This window comes from Vidua chalybeata, chromosome 5 (genome assembly GCF_026979565.1).
Source record: "Vidua chalybeata isolate OUT-0048 chromosome 5, bVidCha1 merged haplotype, whole genome shotgun sequence".
Lineage (NCBI taxonomy): Eukaryota > Metazoa > Chordata > Aves > Passeriformes > Viduidae > Vidua > Vidua chalybeata.
The window spans coordinates 60,385,327-60,404,781 of record NC_071534.1 but is presented as its reverse complement, the minus strand read 5'-3'; the positions used below and the strand labels follow the sequence as shown (position 1 = coordinate 60,404,781).

General features: G+C 36.2%; 1 protein-coding gene across 3 annotated transcripts in view; it reads right to left on the bottom strand.

The window, feature by feature from the left end:
- CCDC146 (coiled-coil domain containing 146) overlaps positions 1–19,455 on the bottom strand; it is an 85,856-nt gene that overhangs the window by 39,565 nt on the left and 26,836 nt on the right. For all 3 annotated transcript variants that reach the window (XR_008430874.1, XM_053942370.1, XM_053942369.1), the window contains exons 3-8: positions 15,444–15,526; positions 10,986–11,192; positions 3,190–3,247; positions 2,490–2,663; positions 1,834–1,907; positions 573–800 (exon numbers count right to left, since the gene is read on the bottom strand). Coding sequence is in view for 2 of the 3 variants with exons in the window: in XM_053942370.1 (XP_053798345.1) it covers positions 573–800; positions 1,834–1,907; positions 2,490–2,663; positions 3,190–3,247; positions 10,986–11,192; positions 15,444–15,526 (824 nt within the window). In the remaining variant the exon portion in view is untranslated. The remainder of the gene's footprint in view (positions 1–572; positions 801–1,833; positions 1,908–2,489; positions 2,664–3,189; positions 3,248–10,985; positions 11,193–15,443; positions 15,527–19,455) is intronic.

The following is a 19,455-nucleotide window of genomic DNA, read 5'->3' as shown; positions in this document are numbered from 1 at the left end:
AAAGGCAAAAGCATTGCTGCTGAGCATATGGCCAGAATTACAATTATACATCTCCCTCTGCAAAGGAGGAATTATTGGAAGCTTGCCTTCAACTTAACAGTTTATTTTACTTTACCAAGTAAATATAAAATCATAATTGAAGGGAATATTAAAGAGATGATTAACCAAGCCCCACTGAAATTCAGGACTACATGAGGGAAGACATCTATGAACCTCATTTGAAAATGAAAATACTGACATACTTTATTCTTCTTCAAATTACTTTCAGTAGGTTACACAGGAAAGAAAGTATGTGCGCTAAAGAGAGAAACTCTTTAAAATATTTCACTTTTAAGAGCAAAATCTAATAGGATTTTATCAAATGCTTATGCTTTTTGATGTTCTTCTTCAAGCCAGATCCTAGGTTCCAAATTTTTATATAAATATTTTGGAAGTGAAAACCAAGCCTGATCATTTATAATTTGCACTGGTTGCAGCATAAAACTGGAAAACAGAAGCAACAGCAGAAAAAAGAAATAGACTTTTGAGAACAGAGAATTGTTCACTCTTTCCATGTGGCTCATGTCTCTAACCTGTCAGATAGGATGGCTAATTCCTTCTCTGCATTAATTTCTAGTAATTTTGTCAAATTAATGCATTCTCGTTCGTTTTTTTGTATCAAAGTTTGTCTCTCATCCAATTCCTTCATTACATCTTCTTTCTCTTGCAAAATCTCTGCAGTCCTTTTTCCAGTGGCTTTCAGGGTGCTATTCAATTCTTCTATTTGGTCATTAAGGGCTTCATTCTTCTTCTCTGCATCACTGTGGATATATTTTAAAAAAGTAGTAAGCATTACATTTTTCACATGCATATTTAAAAGACAAAACATAAGTTGCCAGTTTTTGTGGACATACAAAATAATTTCAAAACAATATATGTCAAATGTTTGAAAGCAGACAGTGAAAACCTTCAAATTCGATACAGTCCAGCAATAAAAGTGCAGATAGCCATAGCACCATGATTGTATTAAAAAGAGTTCTAGAAAACTGATTTCTGTCCACATTACTGAATACGTGGGTGTGACATTTCTAAATATTCTTCCTAAGAACTGGGAACTCTGGTTAGTTTATTCTGTGATGTAACACCAATACAAAGACTTATTTAAATATTTCATGAATAGCAATCTGCACAATGTAGGTTTTAGAAATTGCTTCTCTGTAACACTATAGGGTAAACTTAGATTTATGATGGCAGAGTTGCATTAAGCAGAGCAGTGAGGAAAATGTAGAAGAAAACCATCATAGAAGTTTTAAACCAGAGAAATTTAACAGTCAAACAGTTTCTGTGTTACAAATAGGGACTGGAAGCAGGAGACACAAACTTCAGAGTAAGCCTGTGCACAAACAGGGTACAAAACCCTTCCTTCATCTGGATGGCAACTGGACCGCTGGGATCTGTGAGTGACCTGGCTGAAACTGCACAGTGCTGATTTGATTTTACACTTGGAGAATAACAGCACATACCATGCTTCAGAGGAGAAGAAGCCTAGCTTCATGAGAGAGAGATAGAAAATGCTGCCTGCTGGCTTGCATTTGCCCTGATGAAGTATTAGAGACTGCAACTCATGTCACTACCTTAGAGCAAAGCAGCTGTGACTCCACAGCTGGTACAGAAGGACTAAGGGAGAATGGGTTTGTAGCTCAGGCCACACTGTCAGCTGTGGAAATGTTAGTTTAAATGTTGATCCTAATTTTAATCAATAACCATCCTCAATAATTTCTATAACCAAGGGAGAATAGAAGAAGTCATACATATATATATTCATGTATATAAAATTATTTATTAAAAACATACATTTTTTTCTGATTCAACTTCTCAGTTTCTTTTGCAAGTTGCTTTGGAACACCAAGGATCCTAACTAGCTCAGCCTAGTAACAAAACAGAAAGGTATGATTAATAGCCTCAAAAGCTGATGAGTTTTCATAGCCGTAATATTCCTTTAGAACTGCTGTGAAAATCGGTAGGAAACATTTTTTAATTGCTTGAGTTTCTCCCAGAGAATTGTAGCTCCTACTTTTAAAACTGAACACTGATGTTTACAATTTTAGTGTGTCTTCAAGATAAGAATTATGCTTGAATATTATTAATACATCTTATTATGCTATTTATACCATGGAAAGAAATAGATCCAGGTATGTTTTTAATTCTCAGCATAAATCTGTATTAACTGTAATCTGAGCAACCTAAAATAACACAACATAACTAAGATGTTTTTATAGAAACCACTTTCTAATCAAAACCATGACTTAATATTTCCTACAGGAGCAATAAGGATATGGCACAGCAGCATGTTTCATGCCTATTGAAAAATGTTCTAATATTTAATGTAATGACGTAATGAATTTGGAATGACAACATCCAAAAGATTCACTGCTCCTTTGGGCAAAACATATACCCATACACACACATACGCACTCACAGATAAATAGGCACAATTAATTTTGCATTACTTTTAAATAAGTCTGCATCTCCTGAAGCTTTTCCATTTCTTCCTCATCTGTTAATATCAGCTTTTCTTTGGATGAAACAGTTTCTTTTATTGAATCAATTTCTGCTTTCCTCTGGATTACTTCTTTGCTGAGCTCATCACAATTTTCTTTCAACTCTCTAATTTTATCGTTTTTCTTTAAAAATGAAGTAAAAGACCAAATTAATCATATTTTCCCTTTTACATTTTGCAGGCTTCTGATAACACAAACTCACTAAAATTGAATTATGATAACATTTTTAGTGACAAGATATGAAATGATTTTTTTTTACCAGATGAGTGTTTCTTCTATCAATACTAACAGACTTTTATTTCCAACAAAGCCACATATATTCTTCAGGATTTATGACTACAAATATATTTTTCATGTTCACATCATAGAACCAAAAACCTGCAGCTATCTTTACATGCAATACCCATTTGCTGAATATAGTAAACATTTTCTTGGGTAAATAAAAAAATCCAGATCTTTTCTGAATCAGCCATTTACTGCTTCCCTAGGTATCAAAATTGAATGAATATAGCCTACAAAATCTATTTTTTAAAAGCTATTTTTATATGTATTCTATTTAAAATAAACTCTAGAAAGGCACACTGAGAAAACATTTTCAGTGATTTTTTATATGTTAACAGAACATAAAACATTGCTGTCTCATACTTACCTTTTCTTTTGACATTTTTTCATATTCATTTTCCAGAAGCTTTTTTTCTTCTCGCAAACTACAGTAAAAATCAAAGCAGAACTAAATATATTAATAATAGAATAATCATTACTGTAATATAGTAAATGGTAAGAAAGTATGAAAGCCTATCCTGTGTTAGACTAAAACACATGGTGAATTAGCGTGAAAGGTGCTCAGATTTAAAGCAAGTTTTCTGACTGGTAACTGGGGGTCCTGAAGGACTGGATGTGTATATATGGAGGTAGACACACCATTTTCTACAGTGCACACATCTAAAAATTTGAACCTGATTTTTCTTAGTCTGACTACTGCCTGCAGGGTAGTAGTCATGCATTCATGTGTGAGTGAGTGAGCATTCATCAGTGAGCATCAGAGTGAGCATTCATGCCTCACTCACCCTTGCCTTTTACTAGTGGCACCCTACACTCATAGTTCCTCCCAACTTCAGAAAATAAAATGTTAACATGGAAATGTGGCAAAAGGAAAGAGGAGGTGGGTAACAAGTAGCCACAAAGACATCAAATATCAAAGAAAGTGCAGTTGCTAGTGAGAAAACTTCTTCTTCCTATGAATGTTTTCACATATACATTTACTCTTCAGACAACTCTAAGTGAAGCTCCTCAAATCTGGACTGGATCCTGTGGAAAATAATCCTGAAAAGTGGCAGGGGTTATAGGCTAAGCCAAAGGAGTATGGTAGAAAAGTAAACTGAATAGCCACAGTGATCTTAACCTATATCCAAAACTAAATTGCAATTTAATTTCAGGCAACAATCGGGACAGATGCTAAAGAAGTAAAGAAGGAAGAAATGAAAAAACAAGAAAGCTCTTGGATCTTGTGGGTATTTAGTAACCCTGCCCTGAGAAAGATGAAGGAATGGTTATAAAAAGGGAGCTCAACCAACAAGCTTGTTGGATTTACAAAAGGGAGCTTCTTGGTAGCAGGTAGTAAATACTGCCAAATACAAAAAATTGTCCCTACTGAAGGTACATCCCCAGTGCATGCACAGAGCAGTTCTGCACCTATACTAGGTAAATGGGCTACAGCACTCTGTATGCCATCACAACCAAACAACTTAACTGAGTCCTCTGTCCCAGGTATAGCAAAGAATCAACTTCTGTGCTTAAATTTATGTTTTTAACTCTAGTGGGAGGATGTACTGGTCAAATTTTGTTGAGACCCAGGGCAGCCTGGTAGAATAAATAACTCTTTAAATTAGGGAAGAATTAAGAGAAAGGGACAAACTTCCACAAAACACTTGTGTCACTTGGAGCTATAACAATGGCAAGGGACTCCTGGGCAAGGGACTCCCCACCCACCCAAAGCAGCTATTACAATTACATCATAATGTGGCTGATACAGAAAAGAGGCAGCTGATTGCTATTTCTTTTTTTTTTTTTTTTTTTTTTTTTTTTTTTTTTTTTTTCTTCTGAAATCTTCCAGCAGCAGTGCAAGACTTTGCATGGTGGTGGTGGTTGAGGTTTTAGAAAGTGTGTGGTCATGGGAACAGAGATCAGTCCCCCAGCAGCCAACCTCATTGAGGACCATCCCTAGGACGTTATGCTCAACCCTTTAGCAGCGCTGATTTAAGATTCCCTCCTCCATGCCACCACTCCTGCTCTCTCAATAAATGCTTTCTTATATTTGAGTCTTCCAACAAAAGGAGTGAAGCTTGTACCTGGAAGTCTCAAGCAACATATTTCCAGTTAAGGAAAGGAAATAGTATAAAAAAGAGAACTGGGTTGGTGGTGTTGCAATATAAACAGAACAAAACAAAACGACATGTCTCCCATGAATAAGAAGCTCCTGCTCAGATGAAGAGCAAAGAGAAAATAGACACAGAGTAGATGTTGTTGATATACAGCATGTATGATATTTGTATGGGCAGACTACAAGTATGCCTCTACAGGGACTGGTAAAGACTAAAAATTAATTTGAATGCCAGCATTTGAACACTCACAGAGTGAACGAGTTTGCAAAGCAAAATCTTTTAAAGAAAAAAGTTGAATTTAAATCAATCTTCCTCCAAATCTGAGAAAAATATTAAAAAAAAAATAAAAATCCAAAATAATATTTCAAACCCATTTTGGCAGTACTTCTAATTGAGCTCCTTGGGACCGGCATAAGCACACTAAGGATAATTTGCCCACTTTGAACAAATATCCATAATGGTTTGACTGCCACAAAATATTATTAAATCAGTCCTGTGAAAAATGATTAAAGAGGTACTGCAGGGCTTGTGGTTAGTCCGTGCTGTGCCCTCTTTCATATCACGCTGGACGATCAAAAGAGCAATACCAAAGATCAGGAGGGAGAGCAAAGCTGACACTGTTTTCTTTTGTCACATTCCTCAATCATGAGGACAGATTCCTGTGGAACAATTCCAGTTTCACAACAGAGACTTTTCCATCCAGCAAAAGTAAAATGATTTGAACACTTCATTTTCTGTGACAAAAACAAAGGCAGCAGTGAATGACAAGGGCCAAGTTACCTAAATAGCTGGCAGATCAACTACTTCCACACAAAAACCAGTGGAAGTATGAAAAGAAAAAATGGGTAAAAAGAAATAAGTTAAATCTCTCACTTTTGAGCAATGATTTTGATCCAGCTGCCCACAGCCAGAAGCCAAGCAGCCCTCTGCTAGCATCTCTATTCAAAGCTTCCTTACTGTCAGGGATAAAAACTGGGTCATCTCACATTCCAGGTGACTGTTTTAGGATGACATAAATTACCAGTTGAAGATAACATATATCTTTCTGTGGACTCCTAAAAGGGAGGCAGGATGATCAACACACATTTAGAAATCAAATAAGATTCTTCAAAGAATTTTAAGTTTAGTCTCTGATTTAACAGATGAATACAAAAGCTTAATGTAAGATAAGCAGAGAAATTTTGAGTTTTCCATTTAGCATTTGACTCTTTTAATCTGTGTTATATGGATATCAACCTCATGACTGTTTTACTTAGACATCAATGACAACAAACAAAACATCTGCAACTGGCATTAGGCATTTAAATTTCCCATTATTTTATAGTCCTTCCCTGATGGATGTATTTTTCAACATCGTCTGGATTTTATTATTGCCATTATTGTGCCTCTAACAATACACAGAATGGAAAGAAGATAAAAACTCTTAAATTTAAGCATTAATGTGTGCAAATGTTTCTAACATTGCTCTTCTTATTTTCATGAAGCCTGATAACAGTAGTGTACATGAAAAGCTGTCAGAGGTGCAGTTATAATGAGTTTAAAAAAGGCAGTTGGAAAACTGGGTCATTAATAAAAATACATTCCAGATTTTTCCCTGAGAGACATTTACAGCTGCAAGCTGACACAGAAATGAAAAAATTAAGACAGAGAGTTTAAGAAATGTCGTGGTAGTTGTCAACAGAAGTCCATTTCACTTCCTCAGCTCACAAAATAACCACAACACTGTTAGTATTAGAAGTCCCATCATGGAAGAAAGTAAACTCCTTCAGCTACTCTCTCTCAGAGCTGTGACTGCTTGGAAATCCATAGAAGGTGTTTGGCACCTCACAACCATAATCCAGAGAGCACAGGTAGATATTATCACAGCTGACAAGCTGCCAGCATGAGCTTCCTGTAAGGCTATGAGCTGTAATTAATTTGTAGGTACCAGAAAATGCAGTCACAAGACCAGCTGATAACTTCAGCTGTGGTGCTATTTATTTTACTTATGGCCTGTAATTCTTTATTAGAGAAGCTATGGATAACAGGTTAACTTTTCACTTTCTAATTATTGAGTGACTAATATAGAAATAATTACAAGTGTTGAAATAGTTTTCCTTATTTGCAATGGTTCTACAAGGAGAAAATCAGTTTTGCAATCCTGACTTGCACGCAGTTGCACAGTACTTCAGTGAGGAGTTGTTTTGTTACCTGAACAAATCAGTGTGAGAGCTGTAGATTGGACCTAGGCTTTCAAATAAAACTGTTTTCAAGCATTAGGCACCTTTAATCTCACAAACTCTTGTTATAGACAAATTTAGAACAAATTAATTGCTAACTTTTAAATGAAGTGTTTAGATAATAGATTTAGATTTAATATTTATTACTCCTCAACGATAAACTACTGATACCATTGGGTAATAAAGAAAAGCAGCTCTTCTTTATTTTGTCTCATAAACCATGACTCCAAGTCTCACACGAACATTAAAGTGAAAATCTCCTTGAGCCAGAACAAATCCTTGCAATCACACTGATTCTTTCCTTCTTGTTCCACAAATTTGATTTTTTGATCTATATTCTTACTTATTCTATTCTTCTTACTGAGGCTTCTTATCAATTATATGAATAAATTTCATGACTCTCAATAGAATTTTAGCAGAACTGAGTGGAGATGACCCTTTTTCCCTGTACTTTACTACCCTTGCCAAGTAGTTTTTGAGAGGAAGAATACTCCCAGAGTCAGCTCAGACTTTGGGATGGTGGCCCAAACTTTATAAGCTCAGTAAAATCCTTCCAACCCTTGCTCTCCTCCTGAGCTCTCAGGCAGACACACCAGCAATGAACTCAGTACATCCATGGCAGAACAGTCCGCAAACTGGAAGAGGAGGCACATACCTACAGTGGGAATGCACCCCATCCATGCAGTCACCCTCAGGGTGACTTTCCTGACAGCTGAAGTGTGTCAAGAAATACACTGAATATCTCATGTACCTATTCAAACTATGAAAAAAGTCACAAAAGTCCCAAAAACCTGATGATACTTAAATTGCTGAAAGCAATTTATTTTGGGAATGTTGACTACTCATTGGAACAATAAAGAATTAAAACAGAAGATGAAATATCATCTTCAGCTGTTCAGAAAGGTCTGGAAAAAATGTTTACAGAGGCAAGCAAATAGGAAAATAAATAGGAATAGAAGAGTATGGAATATTAACAGACCTTGAGACTTTTGCTAATGTTATGGCATATCTGTGTGACTCCTCGAGTGTGAAACATCATTGTTGTCAGATTTGAATCTGAGTGCAAAACAGGTGCTAAGTACTCTTAGATATCAGAGAAAGTGAATTAAGGTAGGAAATAAAGGCATCAGAGATAAGAGGGATGCTTCAGAGTAATAAAGGTTTACAGAAACAGGGGAACAGAGATCTGCAGAACCAGGGAAACAAGATCAGATTTCTCACTTCCAGCTCAGCACTAGGTCTGAGTAGACATTCTAAAAAAAAGGATAGAGCAGTAGATAAGAGACACAGATAAACCCTTCAAAACCTTTCCCCCTCCACATTCCCTGCCTGCTATACATACAAAAGTAAATAAACAACATGTTTGTTTTCAGACTGAACAGCCATTAGTCATAATTCCCAAAGAGAAATTTATTTGTGAGTGCCAAGCACAGCTGGGACTGTATTAACACAGTTGGACAACAAGGGAAACTGTGTTCCAGAGAGATCAAGGGCCAAGAGAGGTTGGGCCATGACTTTTTATCCTGAGAAATTAAGGAAACCAAACAGCAACCTAACAGCAAACTTCTAATACCTTTGATGCAGCTTCCCTCTTCTCTGTCTGTGAAATTATCCATGCACCAGATATTTCAGAAAACATTGCTTTGCTCTTTGGAGAAGAACAGCAAGCATATGTATCTTCATTTTACATCAGTGTTACTATTAGATCACCTGCTACTCATAAATCTATTCTGAATATTCATGTCACTGTCTTTTACAGGTACCAAACTCATCCCTTCATTACAAACATGTATTCACACAAATCATCCGGTTTTCTTCATAGTCCATTTCTCATTTTTCTACTACGTTCACTCACTCATTCTTCACACATATTGTGCTAGTCCTGTTCATTCTAGAGTAGTCCAACTCAAAATCAGTGTAATTTCTTGAATATTTCTGGAATTTCTCTCCCAGTAAGCAAATCCACATATAACCAAGGCACATCCTTCTCACCCCACACCCACAGCACGCAGAAGACCCAATGCTACCATCAGGCATGAAACAGATTCCAAATAGGGAACAATTAAATAATCTGTAGCTCCTGAATTTGAAAAATTGACAAATTAAAGGGGCAAAGGGTTGTACAAAAGAGATCTATCAAACCATTCTGCAGCAGTGAATCAGATGCTCATTATCTCATCCAATACAAGAACTACAGAGCTCTAAATGAAGCTGTAGGAGTCAGGTTAAAAAAGTAAGGAGGTGGCAGTTCTTACGTAGTTAATCTGTGGAACGCTTTGCCCAGCATGTTGCAATGTCAGAAGTTTGTTCTGGAGGAGACGGGAGAAGTTCAAAGGAATAGGGGTCAACTGAGGATTCCCAAACACAGAGGCCTGTATTTGGCTCATGAAATCCCTACATCACAACAGGCTGGGGCTGCACTTTTGGTCTCCATTAGATAATGCACCTCACAGACCTCTGGTCAGACTGTACAGCTGGGTTTGATCCCGGGCAATACATAAGACGTAAGTTTCTTACTACAGCGAAGGAACATTTTTTACAGCATGACTGACCCAAAAAGTGGATTTTTAATCTGCAAGATATTCAGTTCATATATAAAAGTTAATCCAGTAAATGTGCAAGGGTAATTGAAATAATGCCTACACTGCATGTTGTATGGAATAGAAAATAGAGAATGGGAAAATATTGCCTAAACATATAAGTCCTCATAATTTTCATGGAAATTGATGCAAAATCAGAGAAAAATGTTCAAAAGATATGAGGACAAATGGTTAAAAAGCATGATACTTCTGAATAACTCATTTCTGAACTGCTTGGAAATTGCAATAAATTCTGTACTTAATAATTATTTCAGGAAATTTCATGTTTCTTAGTTATCTCATAGCAAATAATTTTTTCCAGATGCTTTCCATGTTTCTTTCTCACTCCCAGTTTGCTTCATTCTCTTAGTTTCTTTTTCTCTTAGAGCAAACACTTGGCTCTAAAAAACAAAAAAAATCAAGAAAGTATTCCCAGAAAAACCTCCTCCATGCAGTATGTACAGTGTTCTGATTTCCTTGCAGAATAATAATCTTAACTGCTGAGATGCTGACCTTATGTGTTTGTGTTTATATACACACCAACAACACTACAGCTGGATTGAAGATGGGTGTAAATAGCAAGTCCCCAACAAACTAAAAATCTGATTTCATCTACCTAGGTAGATGAAAATTGCATATTTTTACACATGCAATACTTCTGCTTGTAGTTTTGCTATAAAGTATGCAGATAATTGAAATGTATACAGTACCAAGCTGATTCTAGACAGTTGTCCTTATATAGAAATGTTAAGATTTCACTCCTTTCACAGCAAATTTATCATTTTTCTAACATTAGAATATACAAGTACTTCTTTCCCTTTGAATACCTGAATAGCAAAACTTGAATACACTGTGCGACTGATGTTAAAAATAGCATTGGGTCTATTTATGACATTGTTCCATAAAATCCAAGCCAACAGGTCTCTGAGACACTTTAAACATTTGTATTGAAGGTGTCCTAGACTAGAATTGTTCATGTTAATTTTCCCTACCTAAATATTATTTATCCAATGTAGTAAATTTTAAACAGCATTTTAAAGAACTTCATCCATGTTCTAAATTTAAAACTATCTACAAATCTGACCATGGTAAATTTATTCATCACTGACATGTTGCCGTAACTGGGGAAAGTTTGTGGCCATTCATTTAACAACAGCTATCAAGAAATGTGTCCATGTAAAATGTGAAGGAGATTGATTTTTTTTGTTTATCATCTTTTTAGATTATCTATGATAAAATTAGCAGCATTTGACCACTTTCACCTACCATTCTATCTTCAAACGATTTTCACACACTCTTCCTTTAATAGCATTGTATTCACTTCGGCAGCTAAAAAGTTGTTGCCTTATTTGGGAAGTTTCACTGGAAGCTTCTTCAGGGAGCTGTTCTGCTTTTTCCAGTTCACATTGTTGTTCCAGTTCTGCACTCAGGCGTTTGGCTTCCTGCAACAGTTGGGTCTCAGATTCCTGTAAACTGCATTAAACAGATTAATTTAGAACTAGTCAATGTGAAGCACAAGCTTTGTATTTCTACTTCTTTTCATACCTATAATACTTAATTTAAGGTTTTCAAGATGAGATGGAATTAAGATCTGTATAATCTTGTCTGACCTCCTAGTTGACCCTGCCTTGGGCAGGAGGTTGGACCTCCTGAGTTCTGTTCAAATCCAAATCATCCTATGATGCCATGAGAGCAGTGGAATCTGGTCTCAGGGGGGGTTTTCTGCATACCTACATTTGTAGTGAGATTCATCTCACCTAATTTTAACCAGATGACAGACTGTTACTTAGTCAAATTGATTTATCTAACACTTCCTAGAAAAAAGAAGAGACAGTGAATCCATTTTATCCTAAGAAGTGCCAAAGGCTAGATCTGATTCAGTGTAGAGACCTATAATAGTGAACTATCCACCAGGACAAGGCCCAGTCTGGCCTCTATGACAACTTTAAGTTCTTAATAAACACTAGGACATCTACCCAGTGACGAATTACATCTTGCTACTGCTGTAGTGCTACCAAGACCTGAAATACCTCATGTAATGATACAAAAGCTGAAAATACATTTGTGGGCATCTGTGGAAGCTTTAAGGCCTGTAGATCAGTGATCTGATTTGTATCACCAGACTAGCTCTACAGAAACTAACTCCTGTCAGAGTCTGGAGACTGGTATTCATAATATACTTAGGAACCTGTGTGGTGACAGCTGAAAAACATCCTAAAGGCTGTTAGTACATTGATTATTATGGAAAACTCTTAAAGGGAGCAACAGTATGACAATTAATACACAATACACTACACATAAATCTATGCTTTATGCTATAGAAATATTGTGTATGCCTCTTCAATATTAGTACATTATGACTTTTATACAATGGTCTACTAAAATTAGTCACAAATTGTGTAGAAGAATAAAGAACTCTATCACTTGCCTTTTGCTAACTAAAAATATAGTGCAATATATTTTTTAAACAAAGGAACTTAGAATTTCCCATATTGAGAAACTCTAGACATAAATTTTGGCTCAAATTTGACATTTATGGCTTAAACAGAAAAACAAAATTACATATCACACCAAAGAATAGAGCTGAGATGGTAAAATGATGATAAAAATACAAAATATAAAACTGACTATACCGCACAAATATAGTTGAAATAATATAGCAGAAAAAGTTTTGATTCCTGCAACATTTCTCCCTAGATAAGCACTTCCTTTTTCTGAACTAGAAAATAAGAAAACCACAGAATTCAACAGAAAACAGTGTGCCTTCAACATGAAGAAATTATTTCATGTGTTTACACATACATGTTAAGCAAAAAATAAACTTGACTTATTGACATTGGATTCTATATGATATTTAAATCTTTAAATCTAACAGAATTTATGCAGTTGTGGGAGAAAATATAATTGGTTGTAGTAATACACAATTTCAAACAAAATTCTTTCATAACATATACACTTTACATACAGTTACATAAACATGTAAGTAAGTTAATAAAAAAAGTTGTTAGTATTTATTCTTTCAAGATAATAAAAAAAAAAGAAAAATGGAAACAAGAATTGAGTGTTGAATCTAGATTTTGCTCCCTGCACATGCCAACAGTATTTTTTCATATGTGATTTGAATTTAATTGAAGACAATGAAGAAATAACTGCACATCTACACAATGTACACATACAGAATCCCATGACTGCAAAAGTAAGTTTGTGCAGTCTGATGTAGCAGCTTTTGAATTTGTGAAATAATTAGTAATTTAGCAGAGGCTTAAGAAAATAAGATTCCTGTTCTCAGCAGACGTAAATTCAAAATCATTTAAGACTTTGAAGAAAAGTATCATAGATGTTATCTGCCAGGTGACATCTTTCAGCTTTTAGAATGCCAAATTATATCAAACTGAAAGCAAGAAATAAATTTGCCACTAAACAGAGGACTGCACTATACACTTATAGCTCTGTGTACATTGGCAATAGCCTTGGAAACTACCTGCACACAGAGTAATTGCATTCATGATATTAGACAAATCTGTATTGTATATCAGAGAGATCAGTTCCAGTAGTTTGGCACAGCTGTCACAGGGAACTGTGCTGCGTAAGATGTATGAGGCTTTCTCCTTGAGATTTTTATGTGCTAATAAAGGAAAGAAGAAAACACACAGAGCTTGAGAATCTCATCCTGTGTCATTTGTCTTAACATGGCACTGCAACAACACTAGGAGAGATGGACATTAATTAGGAAAGGGATTGAATTCAACTGTAATATATGAAAAAATAAGTTCTTGATCCACTGAAGTGTACAGCACGTTAGGTGAAGAACTAACAATTAAAAAGCGGTATTGATCCTATGAAGAGTTCTTTGCAGGACGAGAATATTCACACATACTGCACTTACCACCAGGACAGTCCTTACAGCTGATGAAGAAAACCAGACCCTTGCAGATGTCTGAATAAGGAGAAAGTGTGTGGTCCCTATTTCTTTCTATAGACTGTTAAGGGACCTTGGTACCTTGCTCAGATGAGCATGTCATGTCTCATGTGACATCATGATCTCTGATCCAATTTCTTACAGAAGCATGACCATTTCATACTCCTGTGAGAATGATGGAAAGAATGAGAGATGTAATCTACCATCTAACATTTTCATGCTTTTGGTGCATTCTCTTAGGGGTAGTTTTAAGTGTGACAGAAAGGACAGCTGAGTCCTGTTTATACTCAGGCCCTATTCCACTTGCTTTACACACAAAGACATTGCTTTTACATAAATGAATGTCTTATATTAAAGAACACTGTATAAATACATAAAACATGTAGGAATGTGTTTGTATTTTTCCAATGAAAGACTGTTTTCAAACTAACACTGGCTGAAAATCAACTAATTAGCAGCTATCGGTTTCTGCTTCAGCTCAGTGAACACCAGTGTGGTAGAAACCCTTTCTATCAATTAATCCAAACACCACAAAATATGTTTAGATCTGAGCAGTTAGAAAAGTCTTCTTGTATTTTCTAGGAACCTGAACTGGTTTAGTAGTGCTGTTTTTAATTTTGTTCTCAGAAAGATTTGCTATGTATCTCAGTAATCTGAAATAAATTCAGATGATGTTTCACAGAGTCAGAACCATATCCCAACTCCCCATTTTATTAGGACAAAATTATAAGACTCAGCTATCATCAAGAAAAACTGTTATTTCAGTATTTTGACAACCCTTTTTCAAATTACTTTACATTACTTTGCACTTGTTGCTATTCAGACTGCCAGGAGGCACAGCAAATCCCAGCATCATCCAAATAGGCAGGTATAACCTGAATTAGTTTTAGAATACTTAAATTAGGCTTTAGCTTCAATGACAGAATTGCCATAAAGTTTTTAATTTGGGCTGTCAGTGAAAGTGGGATAAAATATTGTTAATACAGTGGATATTATGGTATGCATTATAAGAATGTAACAGGAATATAATGATGCAGATTTTACTGATAATTATGCTGTAAGTAGTATAAAATTATTATTATTAAATACTATTGTAATATTGCAGTATTTTCAGTAGGACTGCTGTGTTCTGGGACACACTGCTCACCTGGTAGAGCTGTGTGCAGTATTGTGTCCCCCCTTGACCCTCTCTGTCTCTCTCCTTCCACTCACACATGCCCTTCCCAAACCTGGCATCAGGCTATGAGTGTGATCTCTGCTCTGTCCTCCAGCAAGTACTGGTGCAGGGCAGGCTCACAACTAATACCCTGTATTCAAAGCTTAGGCTTCTGAACAAAATCTATTAGCAGTCCTGTCTAATGTGACTGTCAGTATTCTCAGAAGGTAAAATTCACACCTATTTAGGAGTGACAGATTTGTTTTCCTTCTTAGAAAGGAGCATTTAGCTTCTTCAGTTGCTCTCTATCATGCCAGCTCAGTAGTACAGTACAGTTCTGGCTACAGGATCTTCAAATACATATTTATTTTTAAATTGCAAATTGTCTGTTGCAGTCTGTACATCATTCCCAATATTATTATGTTTGTATTAGAAACAAAGATGTGTTTCAAACAAGTATTTAAGTATCCCAAATTACCTTGAAAGTTCCTATTAAATAATAGTGGTTTTCAACCTTGTGTTCTGGCTTCCTGTTTATGAACTATAACTGTAAGAAAGCCTTAAATGATAATTAGGCTTCAGCATGAGCATAAAGTACTTTAAAAACATAATGCTTTGCCTACTGAAAGTCTAAAAAGGAATATTATACCTTATCACAGCCTCATGCAGCAGGGTGTACTGTTCCTTCAGCTCAGCTACTCTGGTGTCTGTGATTTTTCCAGCAGAAAATAGCTATGGAAGGCAAATAGACAGTTATGAAATCTCCTAAGCACTAATAGTTTCATTCTGCTGCAACTTTTTATAACTGTAATTGGCAGCCTTTCAGTTTATACAGACTTTGGTAACATAACAAATTAAATACACCACCAAATCAAATAAACAGACAAAAAATGCTTATTTTCATAAAAATTCAAGGCATAAATACAAGAAAATAAAGAATGTTTCTATCACAACTATGGTGCTACCTGCACTGTACCATTTCTTCTCTGACTTTCTGTCTGTATTAATATTTCATGTTAATTCTGTCTTGGCTTTGAACTCAGGCTCTAAGTAACCTCTTTTCATTGCTTAACTGGTTCAGTTTTGGTATAAACCCACTGGCCTGCACAGGCAAAACTGAGGCTTAAAGTGTCTCTGCAGGCAATAGGCTTGTATAAAATTATAGGAGCTAGGCTAAAGCTGGATTATCCCCAGGCAACAGAACACATTACCTTACATGCCTGTGCAGATCTTCAGCAAAAACCAAGATCAAACAGGTCTTTTAAATACCTCCAGAGATAGTGACTCAAACTCTTCCTTGAGCAGTCTGTTCCAACACTTGACCACATTTTCAGTGAAGAAATGTTTCCTAACAGCCAATCTAAACCGCCCCTGGTGCAACTTGAGGCCATTTCCTTCTGCTCTATCACTTGGTACCTGGGAGAAGACACTGATCTTATGGCTACACCTCCTTTCAGGTATTTGTAGAGAGCAGTAAGTTCTACTCTGAGCCCCCTTTTCTCCAGGCTGAGCACTCCCAGCTCCCTCAGCCACTCCTCATCAGACTTGTGCTCCAGACCCTTCCTCAGCTCTGTTGTCCTTCTCTGGACATGTTCCAGCACCTCAATGTCCTTCTTGTAGTGAGAGGCTCAAAACTGAGCATGGGATTTGAGGTGTGGCCTCACCAGCACTGAGTCCAGCAGGACAAACATTGCCCTAGTCCTGCTGGCCACACTATTCCTGGGTGATATTGCTTTAGAAAACCTTTCTTCCCCTCCTTTGGACACAAGTAAGGAGAACCAGGTTAAATCCAATTAAAAAATGTAAGCTGATCCACCTCTATAAAAGTCCATGGCTAGCCTTGTGGGGCAGCAAGTCAAACCTGCAACTTCTATGGGACCCTGCCAAGAAATGTGATTATGCAGATCTACTGAAATAAGAAGTGAAATTACTACAGCACCAAGAAATCCTGGCAGTTATAATTCAACCTTCAGAATATTCAGAGGAAACCATTTAGAACTAATCCTATGGCCAAGAAGCAGAATACACGTCAATATGTCAAAGGAAGTATATATTTTCTTGATAACTGTTCAAGTTTTTTTTAAGATGTGTTTCAAAATATTTCATGGTAGCAAAGACAATCTTTGCTCCCTGAGACCCCAAGAATAGAAGGTCTGCCTTTCAATTTTTTGCATGAGATTAAAGATAAGCAGCCCTCAAATATTTATTTTGGCATTCTGTATGATCAAAGATACCGTTCACTTAAGTTCAAAATACTATCTAGTCTTCTGTGAGAAAGAAAATATTTCCCTTTCTCAACCTATTTATTTCTTAGCTTTATACATAGATACAGTTGTCCTGTTTGTGTGGTACTTCACTAATGTGCTTTCTCCATACTCCTCTGATCTGTACCTGTGAATTACAGGCTTTTTTACTGCTTAGGTTCTCACTGCAGAGCTACACCATGTTTGACAATGCTTCCACAGAAATAAACTTGCTTGTCCTGGAGGCTGTGTCTTCTTCTTTGTGTCCATAAACTTCTTACAGATTTCACACCTAATTTCTCAGTTCAGTTCAGAGCTAACAGCTCTGTTTCAAGAAGGTTGGTCCTATGCAGTGTGAAGACTTGTACCATTGAGGACTACACAGAACAGACTGCACGGATGGCATACCAGCATGTCAAAGGCAGTGAGACTTCCAGGAATTTCATCACCACATAGTTCCCATTACCACTGTGTTATTGGAAAAGCCATCAAAGAGACAGCACTGGGCTACCCTGGTCCTAGGATTTGTTATTAAGTGTGGTATACTGTTTTCTCCAAGATTCTTGGGAGAGCAGAAGGGAAAGATGCAACTGTTTGAGGGGAAGAAATAGTTTGTGGAAGAAGGGAGAAAACATGTGATCCTACTCTAGAAAAATTGTATTAATTGTGATGATAAAACCAGTCAAGAGATGATGCCCCTGATATAAAGATATATAATTCTTTCCAGGTGGCCTGTCCCACATTGATGATAAAATAACCAACAGTATTTATGCACTCACAGTTCATTTTATTGCTCAGAAGCTCTCACATTGCTGGGTTAGGTGAAATGTAGGTCTTCTCAGTGTTTGCTACACTGAAAAGTAAAAGAGCGAGTGAAAAGATGGAGAAGTGAGGAAAAAAGGCTTGTAAATGGCAGTTGAGGATAACTTTTTTTCAGTCCTCTGTTAACCATAATGCCTTGTAAGAACTGAGGTAATTTTATTATACTGGTGATCTCAGATCTGGAGTCTGGAATATAGTCAGATAAATATTCTTGACTTGTTGAGTCTTCCAGTCCCATTCTATGTCAGTTGTACTTAACTGTGTATTGCTTTTCTCAGATTTTCTTTCTCATTTTATAATGTACTGGGACCTCATACATTTTCAAACAACTCAACATTGATAGATCACCTGGATAAAGTAGAATAAATTTTCCTTATCTAAATGCAGAATTACTGGAAAGTTTGATGAAGATTTGTCTTTTAACAAATGGTTGCCTGGCAACTTTCTGCTTTCCATTTCCCCATACTCCCATAAATGCAATTACATGGAATTATGTGTCTTATTACTAGATTTACTTGAATCTTTTTCTTTTAATGTAAAATTTCTGTTACGTATATTTTACCATATTAAGTTATCCTTAAATTACCCTTGTGATTTTCTAACTTTGTTACAATTTTTTATATTGCTACGCGATTTGAAGTCTGGCTTTTCTACCAGAAAAACAAAACAAAATATAACAAAGCAAAACCAAACCCAAACCCAAGTTCCAAAGCAAATTTTTTTCCTTTAATCAGCAAAAAGTCTCAAAGTGCTGGACAATTCTGTCCTATTAAAAAAAATGTGGAGGAAAATTTTGCAGAAAAGGTGAAAGGGAAAGACATATCCTTAATATTTTTCTAGCAGGAAAAGGTAGATATTCTGTCTCTGAGCAGGAATCATTTAAATGTAGGAATCCATGAGAAAAACAGAGCATACTTATGCTCAAATAGCTGTTCTGTACACCTGAAAAACTTTTCTCTCTACAAGTTCATATTCACTTGCTACCAACAGTTCCCCACCAGACCTATCTTCAAAATATCCTGATGAAAATTCCAAGAAAAGTGAGCACTATGTGAGGTTATACACTATCTGAGGGACCTCTTTTATATCCTTCCAGCTTGACTTCAGGCACACAAGCCCCTGGATCTCAGACCACAGTAGTTTCTCCAAGCTTGGAAAGTGGATAGAAATGTTTGTAAGAAAAAGATTATGTCAGAATAAGAATGGGAATTAAAACCACAGAAGGGAGAGGACCCACCTGATAAATGAGGTACTCATCCATGTGAGCAAAACTAGTAAAATTTGGCCCTAACTTGATCAACACCTCCTCACTGTGCATTAACTGCAGTGGGCATTCTCCATTTTATCAGATTATATTCAATTTTTTCTGACAGCTCAAAACAATGCAGCAAGGAACTAATCTGAAATTTCAAAACAAGTTTTCTCTAACTCAAATGTGATATAAATAAGAACACATTTCCTCTAGGCACATTTCCCATTTCAAATTTCAAGGCTCTTAAAGTTCTTTTGGGACTCTCCAGAAATGAATAAAATTCAGCCAATAATTAAACATAAATAGCTCATGGAATCTGAATATTGGTCTAACTCTTCACAGTT